The sequence below is a fragment of the Apis mellifera genome, linkage group LG6 (assembly GCF_003254395.2).
Source record: "Apis mellifera strain DH4 linkage group LG6, Amel_HAv3.1, whole genome shotgun sequence".
NCBI classification, from domain to species: Eukaryota; Metazoa; Arthropoda; class Insecta; order Hymenoptera; family Apidae; genus Apis; species Apis mellifera.
The window spans coordinates 16,474,610-16,498,119 of NC_037643.1; the positions used below are offsets into that span (position 1 = coordinate 16,474,610).

General features: G+C 22.0%; 4 protein-coding genes across 13 annotated transcripts; 3 read left to right on the plus strand and 1 right to left on the minus strand.

The window, feature by feature from the left end:
• Positions 1-331: 331 nt before the first annotated feature.
• LOC113218845 lies at positions 332-1,468 on the plus strand (the record flags this gene model as incomplete). The annotated part of the gene is made up of 4 exons (XM_026441294.1): positions 332-620; positions 739-974; positions 1,128-1,191; positions 1,289-1,468. Coding segments are annotated over exons 1-4 (564 nt in total), but the record flags the coding sequence as incomplete, so codon positions are not given.
• A 735-nt stretch (positions 1,469-2,203) lies between these two features.
• Positions 2,204-7,953, plus strand: LOC411865 (exportin-2). Its single transcript, XM_395332.6, has 16 exons — positions 2,204-2,403; positions 2,957-3,102; positions 3,199-3,537; positions 3,612-3,719; positions 3,798-3,890; positions 3,988-4,155; positions 4,222-4,351; positions 4,445-4,608; positions 4,672-4,861; positions 4,945-5,143; positions 5,510-5,770; positions 5,854-5,945; positions 6,020-6,323; positions 6,420-6,587; positions 6,657-6,967; positions 7,154-7,953. Exons 1-16 carry the CDS (start codon positions 2,319-2,321, stop codon positions 7,297-7,299), a joined length of 2,904 nt encoding a protein of 967 aa, XP_395332.2. The 5' UTR covers positions 2,204-2,318; the 3' UTR covers positions 7,300-7,953.
• An 863-nt stretch (positions 7,954-8,816) lies between these two features.
• On the plus strand, positions 8,817-14,873 carry LOC552455 (transmembrane 9 superfamily member 2). Of its 4 annotated transcripts, none has more exons than XM_624830.6 (15): positions 8,817-9,300; positions 10,077-10,144; positions 10,259-10,352; positions 10,731-10,866; positions 10,967-11,088; positions 11,249-11,372; positions 11,463-11,602; positions 11,742-11,918; positions 12,119-12,275; positions 12,359-12,536; positions 13,673-13,832; positions 13,986-14,137; positions 14,297-14,408; positions 14,497-14,668; positions 14,749-14,873. In XM_624830.6, the coding sequence occupies exons 1-15, from the start codon at positions 9,172-9,174 to the stop codon at positions 14,814-14,816; spliced, it is 1,989 nt and encodes a 662-aa protein (XP_624833.2). In that variant the 5' UTR covers positions 8,817-9,171; the 3' UTR covers positions 14,817-14,873. The 4 variants fall into 4 exon arrangements, 3 of the variants coding, with proteins under 3 accessions (XP_624833.2, XP_006570962.1, XP_006570963.1); XM_006570899.3 differs by having other exon boundaries at positions 12,131-12,275; XR_411998.3 differs by lacking the exon at positions 14,749-14,873 and having other exon boundaries at positions 14,284-14,408.
• A 1,404-nt stretch (positions 14,874-16,277) lies between these two features.
• Positions 16,278-23,148, minus strand: LOC100578161 (apoptotic chromatin condensation inducer in the nucleus). 7 transcript variants are annotated; one of them, XR_003304806.1, is made up of 10 exons: positions 22,800-23,148; positions 22,638-22,725; positions 22,388-22,504; positions 21,944-22,145; positions 21,492-21,700; positions 21,124-21,348; positions 20,729-20,989; positions 19,745-19,894; positions 18,257-18,347; positions 16,278-17,461 (listed from the first exon to the last, which is right to left on the minus strand). XR_003304806.1 is itself a non-coding variant. In XM_006570898.2 (9 exons), exons 1-8 carry the CDS (start codon positions 22,928-22,930, stop codon positions 19,772-19,774), a joined length of 1,356 nt encoding a protein of 451 aa, XP_006570961.1. In that variant the 5' UTR covers positions 22,931-23,148; the 3' UTR covers positions 16,278-18,347; positions 19,745-19,771. The 7 variants fall into 7 exon arrangements, 1 of the variants encoding a protein (XP_006570961.1); XR_411997.2 differs by lacking the exon at positions 18,257-18,347 and adding an exon at positions 19,267-19,371; XR_411996.2 differs by adding an exon at positions 19,267-19,371 and having other exon boundaries at positions 16,278-18,347.
• Positions 23,149-23,510: the final 362 nt, after the last annotated feature.

Below are 23,510 nucleotides of genomic sequence, written 5' to 3' on the forward strand. Positions count from 1 at the left end.
ATTAATGATCGCACGGCGAAACGTTATTCCGATTGTTTGACAAGTTTGGTACAATGCCATGATTTGCATCGTTTCAATAGTTATATCTTTTGAACATAAACAAAGATGCAATTTCATTAGTGACTAATTTTAATTTTTGTTATAAAATAAATGAATTATTTGAACAAATATAATACATTACATTAAGAAACTAACATTAATTAAGAAATGAATTATTTGAATAAATATAATACATTAATAACATTAAAAAAAAATTAAAAGGATCAATTTATATGTATATATACATAAAATATATTTTAAAAAATATTTGTAACAATTCTCGTATCATAATGAAGATAAATATTTTAATTTAAATACTTTACATTTATCTATAAATGTAACACATGTAATTTCATGTTTTCTCAATAGAGGTCTCGACAAACGCAATTCTTTCTGTCACACAATCATAGAAAATATAAGATACAATATATATATGGTAAGAAAAAAAAAAAGAAAAATTAGAAAAAAAACGAATATTATTAATAAAATAATAAAATATGTCTCAGTCTTCTAAGAAAATTGAAGATGTTTATGAAGAGTTTAATAATCAAGCAGATCGAATTAATTATTTAATTAAAAGGGTAATAATTTTATTAAAATTATGTGTTCTATCTATTATTCTGTTTATTTTTAATTAAATAAAATTGAATTTCAATATTTTATATAATACAAAAATATATCTCATTCTATTTTCGAAAGTTTACAGAATTGAAAGAAACAATTTGTAAATACAAAAAAATTCGAAATTATTGGGAATCGCATTATTCTACTTTATCTATGAATATTTGGGCAGGACAAGTCAAATATCTAGAATTACAGAAAAAAGAAACCAATCTTAGGAATGAAATTTCGGAGATGATAGAAATAATCAAATTTCAACAGCAAGAATTAAAAAATTTAACAAAAGAAAGAACGATATATTTTACGAAACAATGGTATTTCTTTTTCTAAATTTTAAACAATCATTTAATTTAAATTTAATTATAATTTTTATGTTCACGCATAAATTTGTCATCAATATAAAAATATATATAATTTTTTATTTTTTATCATTAATTTTCATTTTTTAACATTAATAATTTATTTAGCGATAAATTTCGAATTATGGATATGAAATATACAAACAATTTCCTGCGCGCACAAAAAGAATACGTATGTTTAATTATATATATTCTAAGTTATGAATTATTATATAATATTATATAATATACAAATAATCTATCAAAAAAATAATCATTATCTTTCATAGTCAAACGAAAATTTAATCAAAGATATTCAAGAATTTCAAAAAAAATACGAAAAAATATATAGTGAATTACCAATACTTAAAGAAAAACTAATAAAACTAAAAACATTATGTGATTTGAATGATTTAAACTCTAAGAAAGAAACTGAAGAAATATTAAAAATTAATCTTGTTTTAACTAATATAATGTAAGCATAATAATTATAAATAAAATTATTATATACTTAGAAATTCGTAAATATATTTTTAATTATTATTTATTATTTATTAAATATTATATAGGGGAAATAATAATAATAAATTATTACAAATTACACAAATACAAGATATTCTAAGAAGATTGGAAAATGAAATAAAACAGAAAAAAATGTTTAACAACTTTTCAGAATAAATAATTTATGTACTAATATTACATTGCAATATTAAGATACATTATAATAATAAAATTATAATAAATTATATTATATAAATAATTATAAATAAAATTATAATATTAAAATTACAATTTGTTTAATATACATATGTGATTATCATCTTATTTTATTATAAAATATTAATTTATTATAAAATGTGAATTAGATTTTTATATAGAATATATAGAATATATATAAATAAAGAATAAATATATATATATATTCTTTTAAATTTTTTAAATATACGAAATATTTATTTAATAAAAAACTAATAATAATAATTGTACTATATGAATATAAAATATCATGATATATAATAAACTTTAAAATATAAGGTAATGAAATCAATTTTCAGTTAAATTCAATAATTTCTTTACTTATAATTTTTTTTATTAATATAATTCATAAAAATTAAATAGAATATATTAGTTGATTCGTTTTAATAAAAAATATTCCCGCGTAAATCATTGTAAAAAGCGCCAACCAACAACGGCGACAACGATCATTGGTTAGAAAATTGAATTTATCAAAAGCCGGTACTGCGTTGTTTCAACATTTTTTTGTGAAGATTTAATATTTTTTTGAATTGTGAGTTTACGACATTTTTAAAATAAGTCAATATGGAACTCACGGATGATAATTTGCTTACTCTTAGTGAATATCTAAAGCATACACTTAGTCCAGATATAAATGTTAGACGGCCAGGTGAATATAACCTCTCTGTTAATAAAAGTTCTTGTTGAAACATCATAAAATATTTTATATAATCACGAACACTATATATTATTATTCATAAATATAATTAATATTTAACCGTTTTGTTTAAAAAAATTTAATTATGATTTTAAATTTAATTTTGTAATAAATTTGACATGCGGGTATCAACAAGTACTTTATTCAATTTTTTTCAACTATTTAAAAAACAGTTAACTTACTACTAATAAATTTTAAAAATAGATATGTATCGATTGAGTTTATAGAAAAAACGAAAATCGTCTGGAGAAAAATCTTTTTCATTTTATTATTTTTTTTAAAAAAATTTTTTATATACATATATAATTAAAAATAATTATATTTAATTATTAAAATTTATATTTATTATTAAAAATAATTTATATTTATTTATATTTTATTTTTCATTATTTAAATATTATATAAATATACTTTAATTTCTATTTTTATTTTCTTTTATGAAAAAAAATTATTTTTATTATAGATAATATAAATTATAAAATGAATTCATAAATTCTTATTTTAGCTGAAAAGTTTTTAGAATCGGTTGAAGTAAATCAAAATTATCCATTACTTCTTTTACATCTTGTGGACAAATCTGAAATCAATATAACCATTAGAATTGCTGGTGCAGTTGCATTTAAAAATTATATAAAACGTAATTGGAAAGTGGTAATTAATTATATTATTTATTAATATAATTTTCATTTTAACATATTTATAATATTAATAAATATTTGTAATATTTATAATTTATTTCATATACAGGGAGAAGATTCTGTAGATCGTATACATGCACAAGATAGGGAAGCTATTAAAAAATTAATTGTTAATTTAATGCTTCATTCTCCTGATTCTGTTCAAAAACAATTATCTGATGCTGTTTCAATAGTTGGAAAGTATGATTTTCCAAATAAATGGCCAGAACTTATAGACCAAATGGTTGAAAAATTTAATACAGGAGATTTTCATGTTATTAATGGTGTATTACATACTGCACATTCATTATTTAAAAAATATAGATATGAATTTAAAAGTCAAACTTTGTGGACTGAGATAAAATTTGTCTTAGATAGATTTGCTAAACCTTTGACAGATCTGTTTGTTGTAAGAATTTTATTATAAAATTTTTTCTTTATAGTATATTAACTGTTTTTTTAAATTTTTAAATTTTGTTTTAGGCTACAATGAATTTAATGCAAGTACATGCAAATAATATAGATGCATTAAAAATTATATATAGTTCCTTGGTAATTTTATCCAAAGTATTTTATTCTCTTAATTTCCAAGTGAGTAAAATATATGAAGAAATCATTATTAATATAAAATATTTTTTTTTACTAAAATTATGTATATTTTATTTTTAGGATTTACCCGAATTTTTTGAAGACAATATGGCTATATGGATGAGGAATTTTCATATTTTATTGAACACAGATGTACCATCTCTACAATCTACTGTACTATTACATATAAATTTGTTATTATATTTTTTTCTCCTAATATTATATATTTGTATATATATATATGTATATATATTATAATGTTTATATATAGGATGAAGAAGAAGCAGGAGTAATTGAACAATTAAAGTCGCAAGTTTGTGATAACATTGGCCTTTATGCTCAGAAATATGATGAAGAATTTCAACCATACTTACCTGAATTTGTAACTGCTGTGTGGAATTTATTAACATCTACTGGCCAACAACCAAAATATGATACTGTATGTAAATTTAATGTGAATTAGATGTATTAAAATTTTTTTAATGATTTTTTATATTTTTTACAGTTAGTATCGAATGCTTTGCAATTTTTAGCAACAGTAGCAGATCGTGCTCAATATAGACATTTGTTTGAAGATCCTACTACTTTAAGTAGTATATGCGAAAAAGTTATAATACCTAATATGGAATTTAGAGGTAATTATTATAAGTTGCTTAATTAAAATATATATATATATATATATATACATATATTGTATTTTTATAAAAAAGAAATTTAATATTTAATAGAATCGGATAATGAATTATTTGAGGATAATCCTGAAGAATATATCAGACGAGATATTGAAGGCAGTGATGTTGACACACGAAGACGTGCTGCTTGTGATTTAGTTAAAGTACTTTCTAAATATTTTGAAGCAAAAATAATGGAAATTTTTGGTGCTTATATACAGGTAAATAAAAATATATAAATAATTTATATATATTATTGCATTTTTATTTTTTTTAATTTTTAGGTGATGTTACAAAATTATGCTAATAAACCTGCTGAAAATTGGCGAAGTAAAGATGCTGCAATTTATCTAGTCACCAGTAGTGCAAGCAAAGCTCAAACGCAAAAACATGGTGTTACTCAAAGCAGTGAACTTGTTCCATTACCTCAATTTGCAATGCAACATATTGAACCAGAATTAATCAAACCAAATGGTATATAATATTAATAAAAAGAAATTTATTCATTAAAAATTATGTTATATAAAAAAATTTTAAATTGTAAATTTTATTTACAGTGAACGAATTTCCTGTACTTAAAGCTGATGCAATTAAATTTATAATGACCTTCAGATCGATATTACCTAAAGAAATGATAATTGGTAGTTTACCACAATTAATTAGACATTTAAGTGCTTCAAATATTGTTGTTCACACATATGCTGCGTGTGCAATTGAAAAAATACTTGCAATGAAAGGACCCGATAATTTATTTTTGTAAGAAAATTAATATTTTATTTAGCAATATAGGCTCCTGTATAGTGCACTAAAGATATAATGACATACTGTTTTCCTCGTTTTTTTAAATTAATAATATTTATGCTATTAGTTTTTAAAAATTGTTTTATTTAATAAATCATACAATATAAAGAAATTGATATGATAATAATATTATCATTCATATTACTTTATTATATTGTATAGATATTATTTTATTGTTCATATTATACGAAAAAAATTTTCATATAATATGATTTGCTATAATGTGAATTTATATAATGCATATTAATGGCATTTTACAGGAATTTGTTATAATATAATGATCTTATATATGTTTTTTAATTAATCAAATTTTATTTATAGAGTTAAAGCTAATGATTTATCACCATTGACATCGGATTTATTAAAAGGTTTATTTGCATGTTTGAATATATCTGGCTCAGAAGAAAATGAATATGTAATGAAAGCTATTATGAGAAGCTTTGGTATTTTACAAGAGATAATCGTACCATTCTTAGCAGATCTTCTGCCTAAACTTACAGAAAAACTTGCCATGGTATCTAAAAATCCAAGTCGCCCTAATTTCAATCATTATCTCTTCGAAACTTTTGCTTTATCAATTAAGTAAGTAATATAAATTAAAAAAAAATGCGAATAAATTAATAAACATAAAATTTAATATATAAATATATTTTATATAATTTTAGAATCGTTTGTAAAACACATAAAGTTGCAGTTTCATCATTTGAGGAAGCGCTTTTTCCAATTTTTCAAGAAATTTTACAGCAAGATGTTTTAGGTAAAATATTTTATTTAATATAAAATTATTTATGTTATTTAATTATATTATTTTTAATATGTTTTTATATTTAGAATTTCTACCATATCTTTTTCAAATTCTTGCTTTACTTCTGGAATTACGAACAACTCAAGATATTCCAGAAGCATATTTGGCTTTATTTCCTTGTTTATTATCATCAGTACTATTTGAACGTCAAGCTAATATTCATCCTTTAAATCGATTATTAAGAGCGTTCATTAGTCATGGCGCACATCATATAGTAGCACAAGACAAAACAAATGGTTTGTTAGGTGTATTTCAAAAATTGATTGCTTCAAAGGCCAATGATCACGAAGGTTTTTTGTTATTACAAAGTATTATTGAATATTTTGCGCCGTAAGTTTTCTTATTAAATTATTTCTTATTAATATTTTATTAATATTTTAAAAAAATATTATTGAAAATAATTATATGTATCAATAACATTTTTAGAAATGTATTAGAACCCTATATGAAACAAATATTCGTATTATTATTTCAAAGACTTTCATCATCAAAAACAACAAAATTTGTTAAAGGTTTAATTGTATTTTTTGCATATTACATCATTAGATATGGTTCCAATAATTTGGTTACAATTATAGATCAAATACAATCTCGGTAAGTTGTTTTTATATTAAAAATCGATAAAATAATCATTAAAGCTAATTAATATATTAATTATTTCAGAATGTTTGGCATGGTTGTAGAACGTGTATTAATAGCAGATATGCAAAAGATAACTGGTGATATTGAACGGAAAGTTACTGCAGTTGGAATGTCAAATTTACTAATTGATTGTCCAGCAATGCTAGAAAGGCCATATAATACATATTATCCTCGTTTATTAGCAACATTAGTAGAATTTTTTGAATTACCACAAGATCAGACTTCTTTACCTGAAGATACTATATTGCCAGAAACTGAAGATACACCTGGGTATCAAGTAGGATATAGTCAATTACTTTGTGCAAGAAATCCTCCAAAAGATCCTCTGGAAGGTATTATTATAAAAATACTATTATAAAAATTTTATTATTTATGAAATATATTATTTATATATTTTATTATATTAAATTTATTTAATATTTTATTTTTTTATTAAATTTGTTTTATTTTATTATATTTTAACAAATAATTAATAAAAATTTAATCAATTTTCTAATAAATTTTATTTTAATAAACAGCTATCGGTGATGTACGTTTACATTTAGCACAAGGACTTGCAAGATTGTCACCAAGACAATTACTTAGTATTCTTGACCAAATTCCAGAACCTAATGCTAATCACCTGAGAAGCTATCTTCAAACGGTTGGCATTACCGTTGCATAATACGAACTAGATGTCCGAGATAGACTAAAAATTCATCTGATTGCTCGGAAAATAAACAATATTGAACTGAATAAATTGTAATAAAAAGGCGAAAAAAATTGTTTTTCCGGTATTTGTGTTATGAAAGCTACGAGACTGAATATTATATCACTATGTCATATAATTGAATACTTCAACAATTATTTATCATTTTCATGTGATATATGTTTAGAGTCTGTGACTCCAGAATCTTAAAAAAAGAAAAAAGAAAAAAGAAAAAAAAAAAAAAAAAAAAAAAAAAAAAAAAAAAAAAAAAAAAAAGAGGAAGAAGAAATGCTAACATTGTAGCACGAAAACTATTGAAATAATCAATCGCTGCGTGTTATTCATGTATAAAACATTCCTGAGGAATTATTTAAATCAATTCACATTTTGTAAAATAACAAGAACAAGTATACGTTTTTCTAGTTTAGTTAGTCTCTGTTTAATAAATACGTGCATGTCTAATCAAGTGACACCATGTTAACTAATGGCCTGTGAATAAATTAATTGTTGAATACTTTTTAAATATAGATATAAAATTTTTATGCTTCTATCTTTGTAAAGATTGTTGAACAAAAGTTTTAATCGCATTTTATATTTTAAATAAATTTGTTTGTATTTTGTTCCCTCTCATTAATGATCATAGAATAAAGTATTCACATATAAGTCTTCCATAAATAATGTATGATATAATATATCTACGACAATTGTAATTATAAAAAAAAATGAAATGCAATAGCGTGATAATAATGAATAATTTCAAACAAATTTTTTAAATTTTTCAATAAAATAATGGCAAGCATAAATTTTTCTATATTATTAAAAATAGATTTTTTATTTATATATAAAAATAATAATAAATTAATATTGAATATTACATGTTAAAGTAGTAATCTTAAAAAATTTTTTTACATAAAGACTATATTGAAATTACTTAAATTATAATAATATATATTATAGAAGAATTGAATTATTAAATTAATCACAAAAACTTTTATATAAAAAATTAAACTTTATTTTATTTAAGTAATGTTTTATACAATTACATATCATTTAATTTTTTATTACTTTCAGATATATTTAAAAAATTTATTATTCAAGATTATTTAATAAAGTCACAGACAAGATATAAAATAGATCTAAAACTTTATAGAATTTTATGTCATTTTATATTATCGATCATACAAAAAATAAAAAATTTTTATATTTGACTTTTCTATAATTTAAACCGAATTTAGTAATTATATTTAATCCAAACATATCAAAATATTCAATTTGATAAAATTAAAAAAAAGTAAAAAAATGTTTTTTTTTGTTATTATATTATTATGATATATTCTTATTTTTGCAATAAATTTTTTATATAATAATTTTAATAATATTATTAATTACATATTTAATTCTTTTTTTTGTCATAGCAATGTTATTTTTTTTTTATTTTGAATCGATAACATTATATATATATAAAGTTCCTATGACAAAATTAAATTGGATGAGATGTCTATTTTATATTTAGTTTGTGATAAAGTGATTTAAAATAAAAAATATTTAAAAATGATAAATTCATTATATTTATATATTTAAGACATAACAAATAAGTTATTAATATAAAAATTAAAAAAAGAGAAAACAAAAAGAATTTTAATTATTTTTTATTTTTATTTGATTTGTAATTAAAAATTTGATAATATAAATAACGAAACTGCCATGCGGTAAAATTACCGATCTATGTCTAATACGTCTGTTATCAATGACGGTATCATGGCAGTGTAGTGTCCGATGTTTTTCATATAGTAATTGACATATACTTGCACTAGGCAAGTAGTTAGTAGGAACGAACAACAATACACAATGGCGAAAATAATTTTGCTGTACTTATCGTTTGTTATATGTTCAATTCATCATTCATTGGCTTTTTATTTACCGGGTTTAGCGCCCGTGAATTATTGCAAAGTTGGAGAAACTTCTGAAACATGTAAAGTGCGTATGAAAAATTTTTAAATATTTCAAAAATTAATCATGACTACATTAGTTTATCATTTTCTTCTTTTCTTTTTATAAGTATAAATATTTCACATTTATATTTTCACGTTATAATACTTGTCAAGTATTAATCATATTTTAATCTAATTTCTATTTTTGGTATTACATTAATTAAGGATTAATTTTTGGTAATTACAAATATCTTTTGACGTGGCCTGTCGTGACATGCGATTCATAGTATTGAAATTGAGCCATGAAAGATTTTACTAAAAAATATAATTATTTGTATAATTTTTATGAGATATTCTTAATTTGATTTTGCAAATAAATATTTTATATTTAATTTGCATTTTGATTTGTGTAATGAAATGTCAGTATATATTTTTTATATGAATTATAAAAAATTATTCTTATTAATATATTATATATATTCTTGTCTTAGATATTATATTCAATTTTAGATATTTTCAATTATAGATATTATATTCAATTTTTAAGTTTATGATTAATAAATTAAATACAACAATATATTTTAAAAATTATAAAAATTTAAATATATTTTTTAAAAAATTTATTTATATTATTTATAATTTATAAAAACTTTATAAAAGTCAACTTAAAAAATAAATCTAACTTAAAAAATATATCTAAGAAGTAATCTATAATTTATGTATTTCTATAATTTAAAAAAATATAAAATATTTATATATAATTACAATCTGTTTAAATATTAGATAAGTATTTTGTTTTGTTAAAATATTTTTTTTTTTCAGTCTGAAATTAAACTGTATGTAAATCGTTTAAATACTGAGAAATATGTAATACCATATGAATATCATCAGTAAGTCTTCAAAAAAATGTATATATATATGTATATATATGTATATAAATATAATATAAATATGATATGTGATATAAATATTTGAATCGTTATATTATTATAATATCATTTTAGCTTTGATTTTTGCCCTTCTGATGAAAGTCAAAGTCCTGTTGAAAATTTAGGACAAGTTGTATTTGGAGAACGAATAAGACCTTCTCCATATAAGGTATGATATTAAATCTTTAATATATATTTTTATGAAATATATATAATCATATAAGAATTTTGTATTATATTCAATTTAATTTTTGTATAATTATATTTAAAAAATATAATAATTATAATCATAATTTATAAATGTTAAATATTAAATTATTATCAAATTAAAAAAACATCAAATAAAAATTAGAATAAGAATTGAAAAAATAAGTATAATTTTATATAATTGTATACAAAACTTCAAATAAAATAGTTCTTTTTATACATCTGAGAATTATATCTAAGTTTGCTCTAGAAAAATAATTTCATATATGTTAAAAATATTAAAAATATAAAATTTATATAAGTATTATAAAAAAATAATATAAATTATATAAATTTTCAGTTAGAATTCATGAAAAATGTTAAATGTGCCACAGTATGTCAAAAAAAATATCAAGGAGGAGATAGAGATTCAGAAAGAAAATTGGAATTTTTGAAAAAAGGAATGGCATTTAATTATCAGCATCATTGGATAGTTGGTAATATATTTATAATTTAATGAATTTATAATTTTAAGAATTTTAAGATAAAATATTCATGTTGTTGTTAACATTATAAAAAAATTATTTTTTTTTATAGATAATATGCCAGTTACATGGTGTTATCAATTAGAAGATGAACGACAATATTGTAGCACTGGATTTCCAATGGGATGTTTTTCTCGAGAATCAAGATCTCAAGTGGATAGTTGCAGTATTAATGTAAATTTAAATCAATATTATTTATGAATTAAAAATTAAAAATCAGAAAAAAGATAATTATCATAATAAATGTTTTATAAAAGATTTAAAAAATTTATTATATTTTAAATTTTAAACAAAATATATATTAAGTAAAATTAATTAATTTCTTCTTTATTAGGCCGCATATATCAAAGCAAAAACTTATTACCTATTTAATCATGTAGACCTTACAATTACGTATCATAGTGGTGTTAAAGAAGAATGGGGATCTGCATTTAAGGAAAATGGTGGACGCATAATATGTAAGAATTAAACTTTATAGCTATCCTTTATCTATATTTTAATTTGCATTTGCTAAATTTTACTGAAATCATGTTTATTTACTTTAATAGCTGCTAAAGTGGTTCCTCGTAGTATTAAACATGGTAATATTCCTGATTGTGAAAACAAAGCACCATTAGATATACCACATGATCCACTTTCTGTTGGTCAACAATTATTTGTTACTTATACATATTCTGTAACATATATAGTAAGCATTAATATTAACAAATTGAAAATATATTTTTTTCAATTTTGATAATTTTATTAAGCAAAAATTATGATATAAAATATAATATAATATAAATATAAAAAAATACAAAATATAAAAATTATATTTTTAATTTTAGGAAAATAGTACAATCAAATGGTCATCTAGGTGGGATTATATTTTAGAATCTATGCCGCATACAAATATTCAGTGGTTCAGTATTCTTAATTCATTAATAATCGTTTTATTTCTTTCTGGAATGGTGGCCATGATATTGCTTCGAACATTGCACAAAGATATTGCAAGATACAATCAGGTACAATAGAGAAACATACTATTCATTCAGTCTACATTTTTAAAATTTTTTATTTTATTAATCAATAAATTTATATTTCTTTTTTTTCTAATTTTTAAAATTATTAACATAATATTATTGTTTATTGATTAATGAGGATATATAATCCAACATTTTGTTTTGTATCATAAAACTATAATGTCTGTGTTGCAATAACGCAGGCTTCTTTCCAGATAGAATCAGGAGAAGATGCACATGAAGAATTTGGTTGGAAATTAGTTCATGGTGATGTATTTAGACCTCCTCGTAAAGGAATGTTACTCTCAGTTTTACTTGGATCTGGAGTTCAGGTGTTCTATATGACACTTGTAACACTTGGTAAGTTTATATATATATATATATATATATATTTAATATATTTAAAATGTAAAAATTAAAAAATTCTTTTATATTATCAATAGCATTTGCTTGTTTGGGATTTTTATCTCCTGCAAATAGAGGAGCTTTAATGACTTGTGCCATGGTTTTATATGTTTGTCTTGGAGCTACTGCTGGTTATGTATCTGCTAGAATATATAAAAGTTTCGGCGGTGAAAAATGGAAATCAAATGTAGTATTGACATCTATGCTGAGTCCTGGGTAACATTTTACTTTTATTTTATTTAATAAAAATTGATTTCGTAATATAATAAATGCTAGTTCATGAAATTATAAAATTATAAAATTATTATTAAAATTAATCATAGCTTGTATTGTTAAATATAAGAAGTTTATTATTAAATATAAGTATTTCAAAATGATCAAGTCTTTTTTGAATAAAATGTTTTGAATAAAATATATATATATAGAATATATAGAATAAGATTCTATATTCTTTTTTTATATATAAAATTTTGTATTTTTAAAATTGAATATATCAATATTGACGAAATTTTTTTTAAAAATATAGAAACTGACAATTATTATTAAAGATTTTCTTGCATCTAACACTACAATTGTAAATATATATCTCATAAAAAATTTTTATTCTTGAAAATATAAATATATCACTTATTGAATTATATTTTCCTAATATAAAATAGAAATTTTTGATCCAAAAAAATAAATAAAAGTTTTTATCCAAATTTGCAATTTTGTATTAGAATATCATTAAATTAATAAATGTCATGTGGAAATTTTTTTCTGATTTTCAAAATATCCATAATATATAATAAAATAAAATAAAATATGTATGAAATAGATACATAATAAAAAAAAAATGTATACAAAATACGTATATATAATACATATAAAAATACAAAAATATATATAGAATTTGATACAATGTAATATATAAATATAAATATAATTAATGCTATCTCACAAGTGATACAAACTCTTATTAATAGAAATGTAAAATATTTATAAACAGATTCAAACAATATATCTCGAAAAAAGTATGATGAATATTATATTTATTTATTCATTCATTATTATAATTACATAGTTAATTCGTGATTTGATTAAGTTATTTCGTGATTATTTTTTGTTATATAACTCATTAATAAAATTGTAATGAAAATTTTTATAAAGGAAAATGTTGCTTAAAATGTTGCTTATCCAGAATTTCCAGTTTATAAATATTCCAATATTTTTAAGACACTGTGTGTGTATATATGTGTATATATATATATACATAATTATGTTATATATATACATAATTACATAAATTACATATAAATTCATAATATTTTTTATCATATAAAAAATATTTAATTTTATTGAATTATTTACAGAATTGTATTCAGTTTATTCTTCATAATGAATTTAATATTTTGGGCAAATGAAAGTTCAGCTGCAGTACCATTTAGTACTCTTATTGCCCTTCTAGCCCTTTGGTTTGGAGTATCTCTTCCATTAACATTTATTGGTGCTTATTTTGGATTTAGAAAAAGGGTAAATTTTTTTTGCAAAAACTTTCTTTATTAAAAAAAGAAATATAAAATCTTTCTTTTTTTTTTTAAATATTTTCCATCTTATTTATGTAATTGTTTTATTTATAAAAAAAATTATATTTCATAGAAAAATTAATAATGAATTTTATTTCAGTCTTTAGAGCATCCTGTAAGAACTAATCAAATCCCTAGACAAATACCAGAGCAAAGTTTTTATACTCAACCAATACCTGGGGTAATAATGGGTGGAGTTCTACCTTTTGGATGTATATTTATACAATTATTCTTTATTCTTAATTCTTTGTGGTAGGTATTATTAAAATATATTGTAGTAGTTTTTGCAATCACAAATATTATCATTACTAATTTAAATTATTTTCAATTATTGTTAATTTAATATGTATAAATAAGAGAGAATTTTTTACTTTTAACATTTTTATTCTAAATTTTAGCTTATTTTTTTAGGGCAAGTCAGGTATATTACATGTTTGGATTTCTCTTTTTGGTATTTGTTATACTTGTAATTACGTGTTCAGAAACAACAATTTTACTTTGCTATTTTCATCTTTGCGCAGAGGTAAATAAATAGTATATTTTTAAAAAAAAATATATATATATATATAATAGATATAATTATTAAAAATATTTAAATATATTTTTTATAGGATTATCATTGGTGGTGGCGTAGTTTCCTAACATCTGGATTTACTGCATTTTATTTATTAGTTTATTGCATACATTTTTTTATGACTAAATTGGAAATAGAAGATGCTACATCTACATTTCTCTACTTCGGTTATACTTGTATTATGGTTTATTTATTTTTCGTTTTGACGGGTAAGATGTATTTCTTCTTTATTAATAAAATTATAATGTTTTATAATAAAAAATAAACTATTATATTATATATTTAATAGGATCAATTGGTTTCTTTGCCTGTTTCTGGTTTGTACGAAAAATCTACAGTGTCGTGAAAGTCGACTAATGTATTAAATGATGCCCATCGAAATAAAATAAATGTGGTATGAGTAAATAATAAGCAGAATGAATAATTGATATCAATTTTGAAAAGAATTTTAATATATTTGTATCAAACCCTTTTTATATGCAAATGTTTTATTTTCAATTTATTTTTTTAATCAATGATACTTTGAAATATTCTAAATATTCCAAATATTCCAAATACGATTTATTATTTATATATGTTGCAAATATGAAATAAACTCAGTATAATAATATTTAACAAATATTGTACATAAAAAGGGTTTTAATTAGATTATTTATTTTACTATTTGAAAATCGAAACATAAAATATCAAAAATTTTTCAATATAGGAATAGAATTAAATTAAATTCATCATTAACTTATATGCATCCTTTTGATAACGAGATAGACGTATCGAAACTATAAAAATACGTGTATACGTTTTACAAATAAATTATAAAATCTAAATATAATATTATCATTAGATTCATTTGTTTACAATAATACATTAAAGATGTTAATCAACATTGTAAATAAAAAAATATTTTTTTTTATAATTTCCACATATTATTGTTTAAATTTTTTGGATTATAAAGTTTTTTGAGTTGTAATGTATACACACATTTCTTATCATATTTATAAGATCGAATCCTTTATAATCCTATATTCGAACTTTATTTTTTAAATTGATTGTATTGCAAAATTAATATGATCGCATATATATATTTAAATTATATATTTTAAATTAATTAATTGTGATGTAAATGCGACTGCAAAGATTTTCATTTCATTAAAATTTTATTATTAAGTATGAATTTTTAGGCAAAATATTATTTATAAGTTAAAAAATTTTTTTTAGAGATAGAAAATTATTATCAATTTCAAATTTCTTAAAATAATTTCAAAATATTATTATAAAGAATAAAAATTAATGAAAATATTGATTCTTATTATCCTATTGATGATTCATATATTAATTCTAATTATTCTGTTAATGATTTATGCATTAATTCTAACTATATTAATTAACTATTTTAAATCATTTCATTATAGTGATTTATTACAATTTTATTCCGATTTAAATAATCTAATTACTTTATAAATATAAATCTGAAAAGTTTCTTTTTTCGATTTTTTAAATTGATTCAAAAAAAAAATTTTTAAATATTTATTATTTAAATTTAAAAATTAAAATATTTCTAATATTAAAAACAGTTATATATTGAATTATCTTAGTTTGCTTTTTTAGTTTTATACAAAAAATACTTATACATATATGTACAATAATAAGTCATATTAAGATATATATTAATTATAGGATCAATACGATTTAAAAGTAGATTTGGAATTATAATCAAAATAAATATTACAGTTCTTTATAATCGTTTCAATTCTCGATTTTTTTCACGTAATAATATAAAACAAATGAAAATAATAAAAGATGTATATTATTGTATAATTATTTTTTTTAAATGCGAAAGAAGTGTTTTTTGAACATAACATTGTTAAGATTAGTTTAATTGCAGAAAGGACATAATAGTGTACAAACTGGTAGTTAAGTTAAACATTAAACTTGAAATTTTCAGTTCAGTTTTATTTTTCCTATTTATAATATTTATGATTGTGAGATGTTTTAATTAATAGTTGACATGCACACATCTTGTAATTCACGATTTTTGTAAATTGAAGCAATTACAATGTTAGCATTAACGATGTTAATATAAATAAAGATCGAATAAGTTTACGTAAACAATCGTTTCCTGGTTGAAACATTAATTGTCACATGCTTGAGTTATTTTGTTATATAATTCCTTTCCTTGTGAAGTGGTTTTCTTTCCGATTATATGTTAGTAAAATACATTCATTCGAATCACACGAATTCGAATACAAACAATAAAATAAATATAACGAATAAATTTATTTTCTGTTTTAAAAGTGTATTTTTTTCGTAAATCTTTCGATCTTATTTCAAGGATGAATGACAAATCTTCTAAATATGGTGTGACATTGTATAAAGTAAGCGGCAAATGTATTTTTTGTATATAACCTATAGTGTTTTACATTTATTGATAATTTTACATGTCATATCACGGTATATTGAATTATACTTTATATATACAAATGTGTTTCTGGTTGTGCAAATTTATTGCGCGAAAACGAGAAACACTAAAACTTTACATTTTACTACCAAATTTATGGTAGTATATGTCAGAATTCAAGGAAGTCAGGCTATTCTACCGACAAAGAAAAGAAATAACTCCAGGGAGAGAAAATACTCTCATTGATGCTTTAAGATAACTTCATATCAGTCAATACCACAGTCTCTCGCCATCATCATTTCGGGTTTTTTGTTTGTTGCTGCTTCTAACAATTCGTTCAACTTTCATTTCATTTCATTTTTGTTTGTTTTTATTTTGTTTTGTCTTCTTGTAAGAAAACAAACATTTTCAATGATCATGAATATTAAGTTTCAAGTTTTTTTCCCTATGTGGACAGTTTTTCGTTTGATTATCCTCCAATTCCCAGGGCACGTTTTGCGATATCGCACTACGACGTATCGTAGAACGTGATGCATCACTCCTACACGATGCAAACACTATTGTTTGTTCTACAGTTACGCCGCACTGTTGGATAGTCAATGTCGACCTGTAAGAAGTATGGTTTAAGGGGATATTCTGGTAATCCGGTTTCAAAAAATCAATTTTTTTTATACATTTTTCGAAAGTATGTATCTCTAAAAATGTTATCTGAAAATTTGATAGCAAAATTCAAAATAATTTTGACTAATATAATTTTTTGTAACGAACGCGCCGAAGCGCGCCGCATGAACACTAGCGGTCGAGCGGCTCGTTTCGGTCTATTTAATAATACCTAACTTTACCTCTAATTGATTCTATAATATTATTTTATACCTTTCAAATATTTTTCTATATTTTCGAAATATAATGAAATATAATGAATTTTCAAATATAAATATTATTTCAACATTGAACATAGATTTCCCTCGTATAGTATAAGCGACGCATATTAAAACAATGCATGATACGAAATCATGTAATGTGCGACGCCAACCACGAAGATACGATGAAAATAGACGGTATTTTAAAAGTTTTGAAGGATCTACCAAAAAGTATGACGAAAAATATATGATTATTTCATTGGAGGATTATTAAATGCGAAATCTTAAGATGATTTCATTAATAAGAAGAAAGAGTTTTAGATATGAAGAAATGCGCGAATATTAAAAACAACTTACTCAGTTGAAAAAGACACAAAAACAACTGCAAATCAAGGACGAATAAATCAAAGAAAAAGTGGAAAAGTACAATGGCGAAAAAATATAGTTGACAAATAAATTGATAGAGGAATTTTTTATTACTAGCTTGACTATGTGTCGACACTCAAATCGAAGAGATGAGGAAAGCAGTATGAACGACTTACTATCATAAAATTTCGATTGTCGAAAATCCTCAGCATTCCTATTGCGCAGAAGGACCTGAATCTTGGTGTAAATGGCGCAAGGCTGAAGCAGCTAAAACATTGGAAGATTATAAACATCCATTTGTTATTGATGATAAAATTCGTGATACTTCGAAGCCCATGTATAATGATTTCATATCAGATGATTATAGAAAAATGTTTGGAGACGAACACGCAAAAGAACAACAAAACTTTTTAACTCTTGCATGTGATGCTTCCCAAACATATTTTTTCTGAAAAAAAGTTAATAAAAAAATTGCTATGTAATGTGCTGCTTGCACATTAATGGAAGATTTAAACTTCTAAAAATAATGCAAGGGATGAACATGATTATCGAACCAGATGCCATGTCAGTCACGGAGAAGTAGAACGAAACATGAATCTGCAAAATCAGAACGCGAGAATACTAACACTTCAAAACAAGCCAAGTCGATAGAAATGTTAGGATCAACTGAAGATAAAGAGTATGAAGTAGCTAAAGGCATTTTGTGGAGCCAGAATTGCCGATTGAATATAAATTTATATTTATTATCAAAAGCCAGTATGGAAAATTTTTTAATTTTTCTCGAAAGGATTTTTTTCTTATTGGCGGAATAAAAATAAAAAAAATTATCTAAATCAATTAGTTTGAAATTTTTTTTAAATTATTCTACAAATCATTAATTATTGTCGATAGCTATTTAATTAAATTGAATTATATATTTTTTTTTGCAGATAGAAATTAAAAGATAATCTTCATATTTTAAGAATTAGTCACTTTTGGCATAAGTGACTGCTTGATTAAGTTATAGGAATTAAAAATATGCAAAAAATTTTCAGCTAATTTTTCTATTCTGCCAGTAAGATTTTCTTAGAGACATTATTGCACATTATTTTATGTAAAAAAACTATATATAAATTATATATAAATAAAAAAAATTAAGTAAGCATTAATATAGTATAAAAGTTTTACAAAGCTATCATTTATTTACCGAGAAAAAAAATCCTGAATATTGCTTATCTTTTTGGCCGGATTACCAGAATACCCCCTTAATGCTGAAATTTCAGGGACGATGGATCGGAGATCGGGACGTTTCCTGATCATGCAACAAATTTGTACAGTTTCTGACCAATGAACAAAAATCAGCGATTGAACGAATGAAATCAAACAGAGAAACTAATACGCGAAGTCGATACAGAAACAAAAGTTTTCTGAATTAAAAAAAAAAAAAAAAAAAAAAAAGAAAAAAATTGAAGAATAAAAACGCAAATTCTAACACCATATGTTAAATCGTAAAACAGCCTGCAAATCGTGGAACGATTGAGAAAATTAAAATTTAAAGAGTATGTTCGGCAAGTCTGTCTAATGTAAAAAGAAAAAATTCATTTGTCTTTCCGTGATTCATAACATCGTTTTTAAAAATGTAACTGATCAAAATCGGAATTTTTGCATCAGAAAGGGAAAGGTACGTTTATCGAAAGTGGTAGATCAGAGAACTATTTTCTCGGACTACGACGGCGACGACTGTTTCTGTTGTTTCTCTCTGCGCGTCTCATTTCTTCTAATCTGCGCGCATGTTCTGCCATATGTTGCCTTCTCATTTCTTCTTTCACAACTATCTGTAATTGAAATATTTGTATAAATATTTTAATGAATTATAATAAAATAATACAATAATAACATATATTTAACGAATAAATGTATGACAAATGACAAAAAAATAATTCAGATAATTAAGACAAAATAAGATAAAATATTCTTAAAATAGACAAAAATAAAAAAAGTTTTAAAGAATTTAAAAATATAAAGATATATATATATTTAAGAATAAAACTTAAGAAAAGATTATAATAAATAATAAGTCATTTTAAATTGTTTTTGTAAAATATAAAATAAGATACTTTATATTTATAAATATAAGTATATTTTAATTATTATACTATCAAAAAATTATGGATTCTCATATTTAATAAAAAGAAGTAATAATATCAAAGAATTAAAAGAAGCCTTAGTAAAGGACATATGTATATATGTATATATATATATATATATATATATACTAACTAATAAAAAATCATACATTCAAATGGATTCCCTTCATTTTTCTTTGGTTTCAATATTATTATTTTTCTATAATATATTTTTGTTTTTTATTTTATCACTTTTAAAAAGTAAGAATGATATTTAACACTTTAAAAGATATAAAAATTAATAAAAATATAATTTATTATATTTTATTATAATTTACTATATTTAGACTAATTAATTATTAAAATATTTAATTAAAAAATAACTATAATAAAATTCAATAATAATCTGAAATACAAAAATAAATATATTTTTCAAATATTAAAAAAGAAATTAATATATATTTGTTCTTACATTTATAAATATGAAATATGTTTGATTATATTTTTTTTTTTATATTTGATTATATTATATTTTTAATGTACCTGTTCATTTATGAGTGGTAACCAATATATGCATGGCGTTGCTTTTGTCTTCCTAAAGAGATCATCTAAAAGTTTAGCTGGTGGTGGCTCATCCTCTTTCTTTTTGAATTTACGGGCTGGAGCTGGCAAATGTGCTTCCACCGCTGGACTCCGACTCCTCTGCCGTCTTTTTTTATCATGTTCTTTCTTTTCACGTTCTTTCTCTTTTATATGCTGTTGGCCATCTTCCTTACCTAAATCCCATTCTCGAACTACCATTACCTATTATTATCGAAATTCTCATTTAGTTATTATATTATTACAATTATTTTTTTAAAGAAATAATCTTTTTTGAACATTCTTCCTTTAAATTCTTTACATATTACATATGTTCAGTCATAATATTATAAAAATACCTTTGTATTTGTCCTTTCTTCACGATTCCAATCTTGTTGCCATGAATCAGATGGTACAAGAGGTTCTGTTTTTCTTGGAATAGATTGATCCTTTGACAATTCTCGCGCCAATTCCATATCATCTTTGGTTGCATATTCAACATGAAGCCTTTTTGGATTTGAAACAGGCCAGGATATACCATGTAATGCTTGTCTTGTCTCAAATGCCTGATCCTCATTTGCATACTGTAACAATTTAATTAATATTATCATTTATATACTAGTGTTTTAATTTATATATTATATAATATAAATTAATTTATATATCATATTATAATATAATAAAATATATTAAATGAGTATACTATTTAAAAATAATTTTAATATACCTCTACAAAACATTTGGATTTAATTCTATCCATCCAAAATCCATTTTCAACAATTGTACCAGTACGTGAGAGTAACTCTTTAATTTGATTTAAAGTGAAAGGACGAACCAAGTTTTTGATCAAAAGTATATTTGTAGGTTTTGTAGCAGGTGGACTCGGAGATTTTATATGTGGCACTTCTTTAACAATAGATATTTTTCGTCTTGCCGCTAAAAATCAGAACAATTTAATAAAAATATAAACACTTTTAATCAAGAACATTAATAGAATATTCTATTTTATAAAAACAAAAATTTTTTTATCTTTTAAATATTTAAAAACATTAAAAGCAAAATATTTTCATGCCATTTTAAAAAATCAAATTGTTTTGATTAATTTTTTGAAAAATAAAATTTGACAATGATAAATTAAAATAATTTGCATAAAATAGATTATTGAAAACATTTACATACCTATATGATTATCTATTTTTGCATCTCCTTTCTTTGCTGTACCATTTTTTTGTATATTTTCATCACCAGATTTATTATCATTTACTCCTTCATTAGAATTGTGCCACTTTTCACTAATCTGATAATGATCTCTATCTTCATCATCATCTTTTGAAAGACGAACTTCATTTATCGACAATGGTCTTGCTCCTGGCACTAATGCCTATTACATAGAACAAAACTTTAAAAATAAAATAATACCTACTATATATTACATTATATATTTATTATTTATTATAATTATATGATAATTTTTGAAATCTTTAAAGTCATAAAATATTATGAGAAAATCAACAAAATATTCTTCTAAAAAGTACAAAATATAATATTATTATTATTATTATTATTATTATTATATTATTATAATTAATAATATAAATGTATTATTAGAAATGAAATTATTACTTTAAGTGAATCTGTAGAAATTGAAAATGAAGGTGCAGTATCTGTAGATAATGTAGTACCCCATCGACGTTTTCTTGGAATACATTTTAAATCTTGTTCACTAGTATCATGATTTTCCTATGAAATACGATTTTTAAATTAATTTAAATTATGTGTTGTAATGTTCTAACCATTATAATATTTCTAAAATATTTGATAAATTACATATATTATTAATTAATTTGTTTAAGAAAGAAATATATTATCAAACCTTGTTTGGAACACTTGTTTCATTATTTGTATTTGCATCATTTTCTTCCTTTTTAATATCATTTTTCTCTGTTAACATTTTCGAAGAACTGAAACAACATTCATAGAGGTATAGCAAGAAACTACTGATTTAAGTTTTGACAAATCAATGATTAATACTCACAATGATCTTTTCAAATTTACTTTCACAGGCTTATAAGTCATTAACTGAGTTGTTGTTGGTGCAGAATATTCCGATGTATCTCCTGGACTGTCTAACTTTTGTTTATTTCCTTCACAATTCTCTATTTCCATCTCCACGTTATTTAATAAAAACTTAGGTTAAACTTCGTTTTGGAGCACTAAAAATTATTAAACTTTTTTTATATCGTCCAATAGATTTTGACCAGTAAAATACAAAAATATCGATTTCAATTGTTGGAATTCATTGAATCAAAAGTTTTGCGTATGTAAAACTTAGCGTTTTTAGCGTATTTTACGGGTTACATTGACGCCATATTGGCTTTTTATAACATCCGATTGGACGATAGAAATACTAGCACGCGCCAAATTTAAATTACCTTTCACTTGAAAAATACGATAATATAATAAATATAGAATAAGATAATATAATAAATTTAAATTGAATAATTAGAATCAAATTGAGCTCAGAATTATGATCTCAACTTAAATTGAATTATAATTTAAGTAAAATTCAAATTGAATTATAATTTAAAATCAACGAAAATTGAATCAACGTTAAATCAAAATGTTGAATTTAAGCCAAAATTAAATTGAGTTTTAATCAATTTATTATATATCAATTATTTGTATTTTATGCAATAAATTATTAGAATAATAATTTTAAAATATATATTATATATTTGTACAAGAA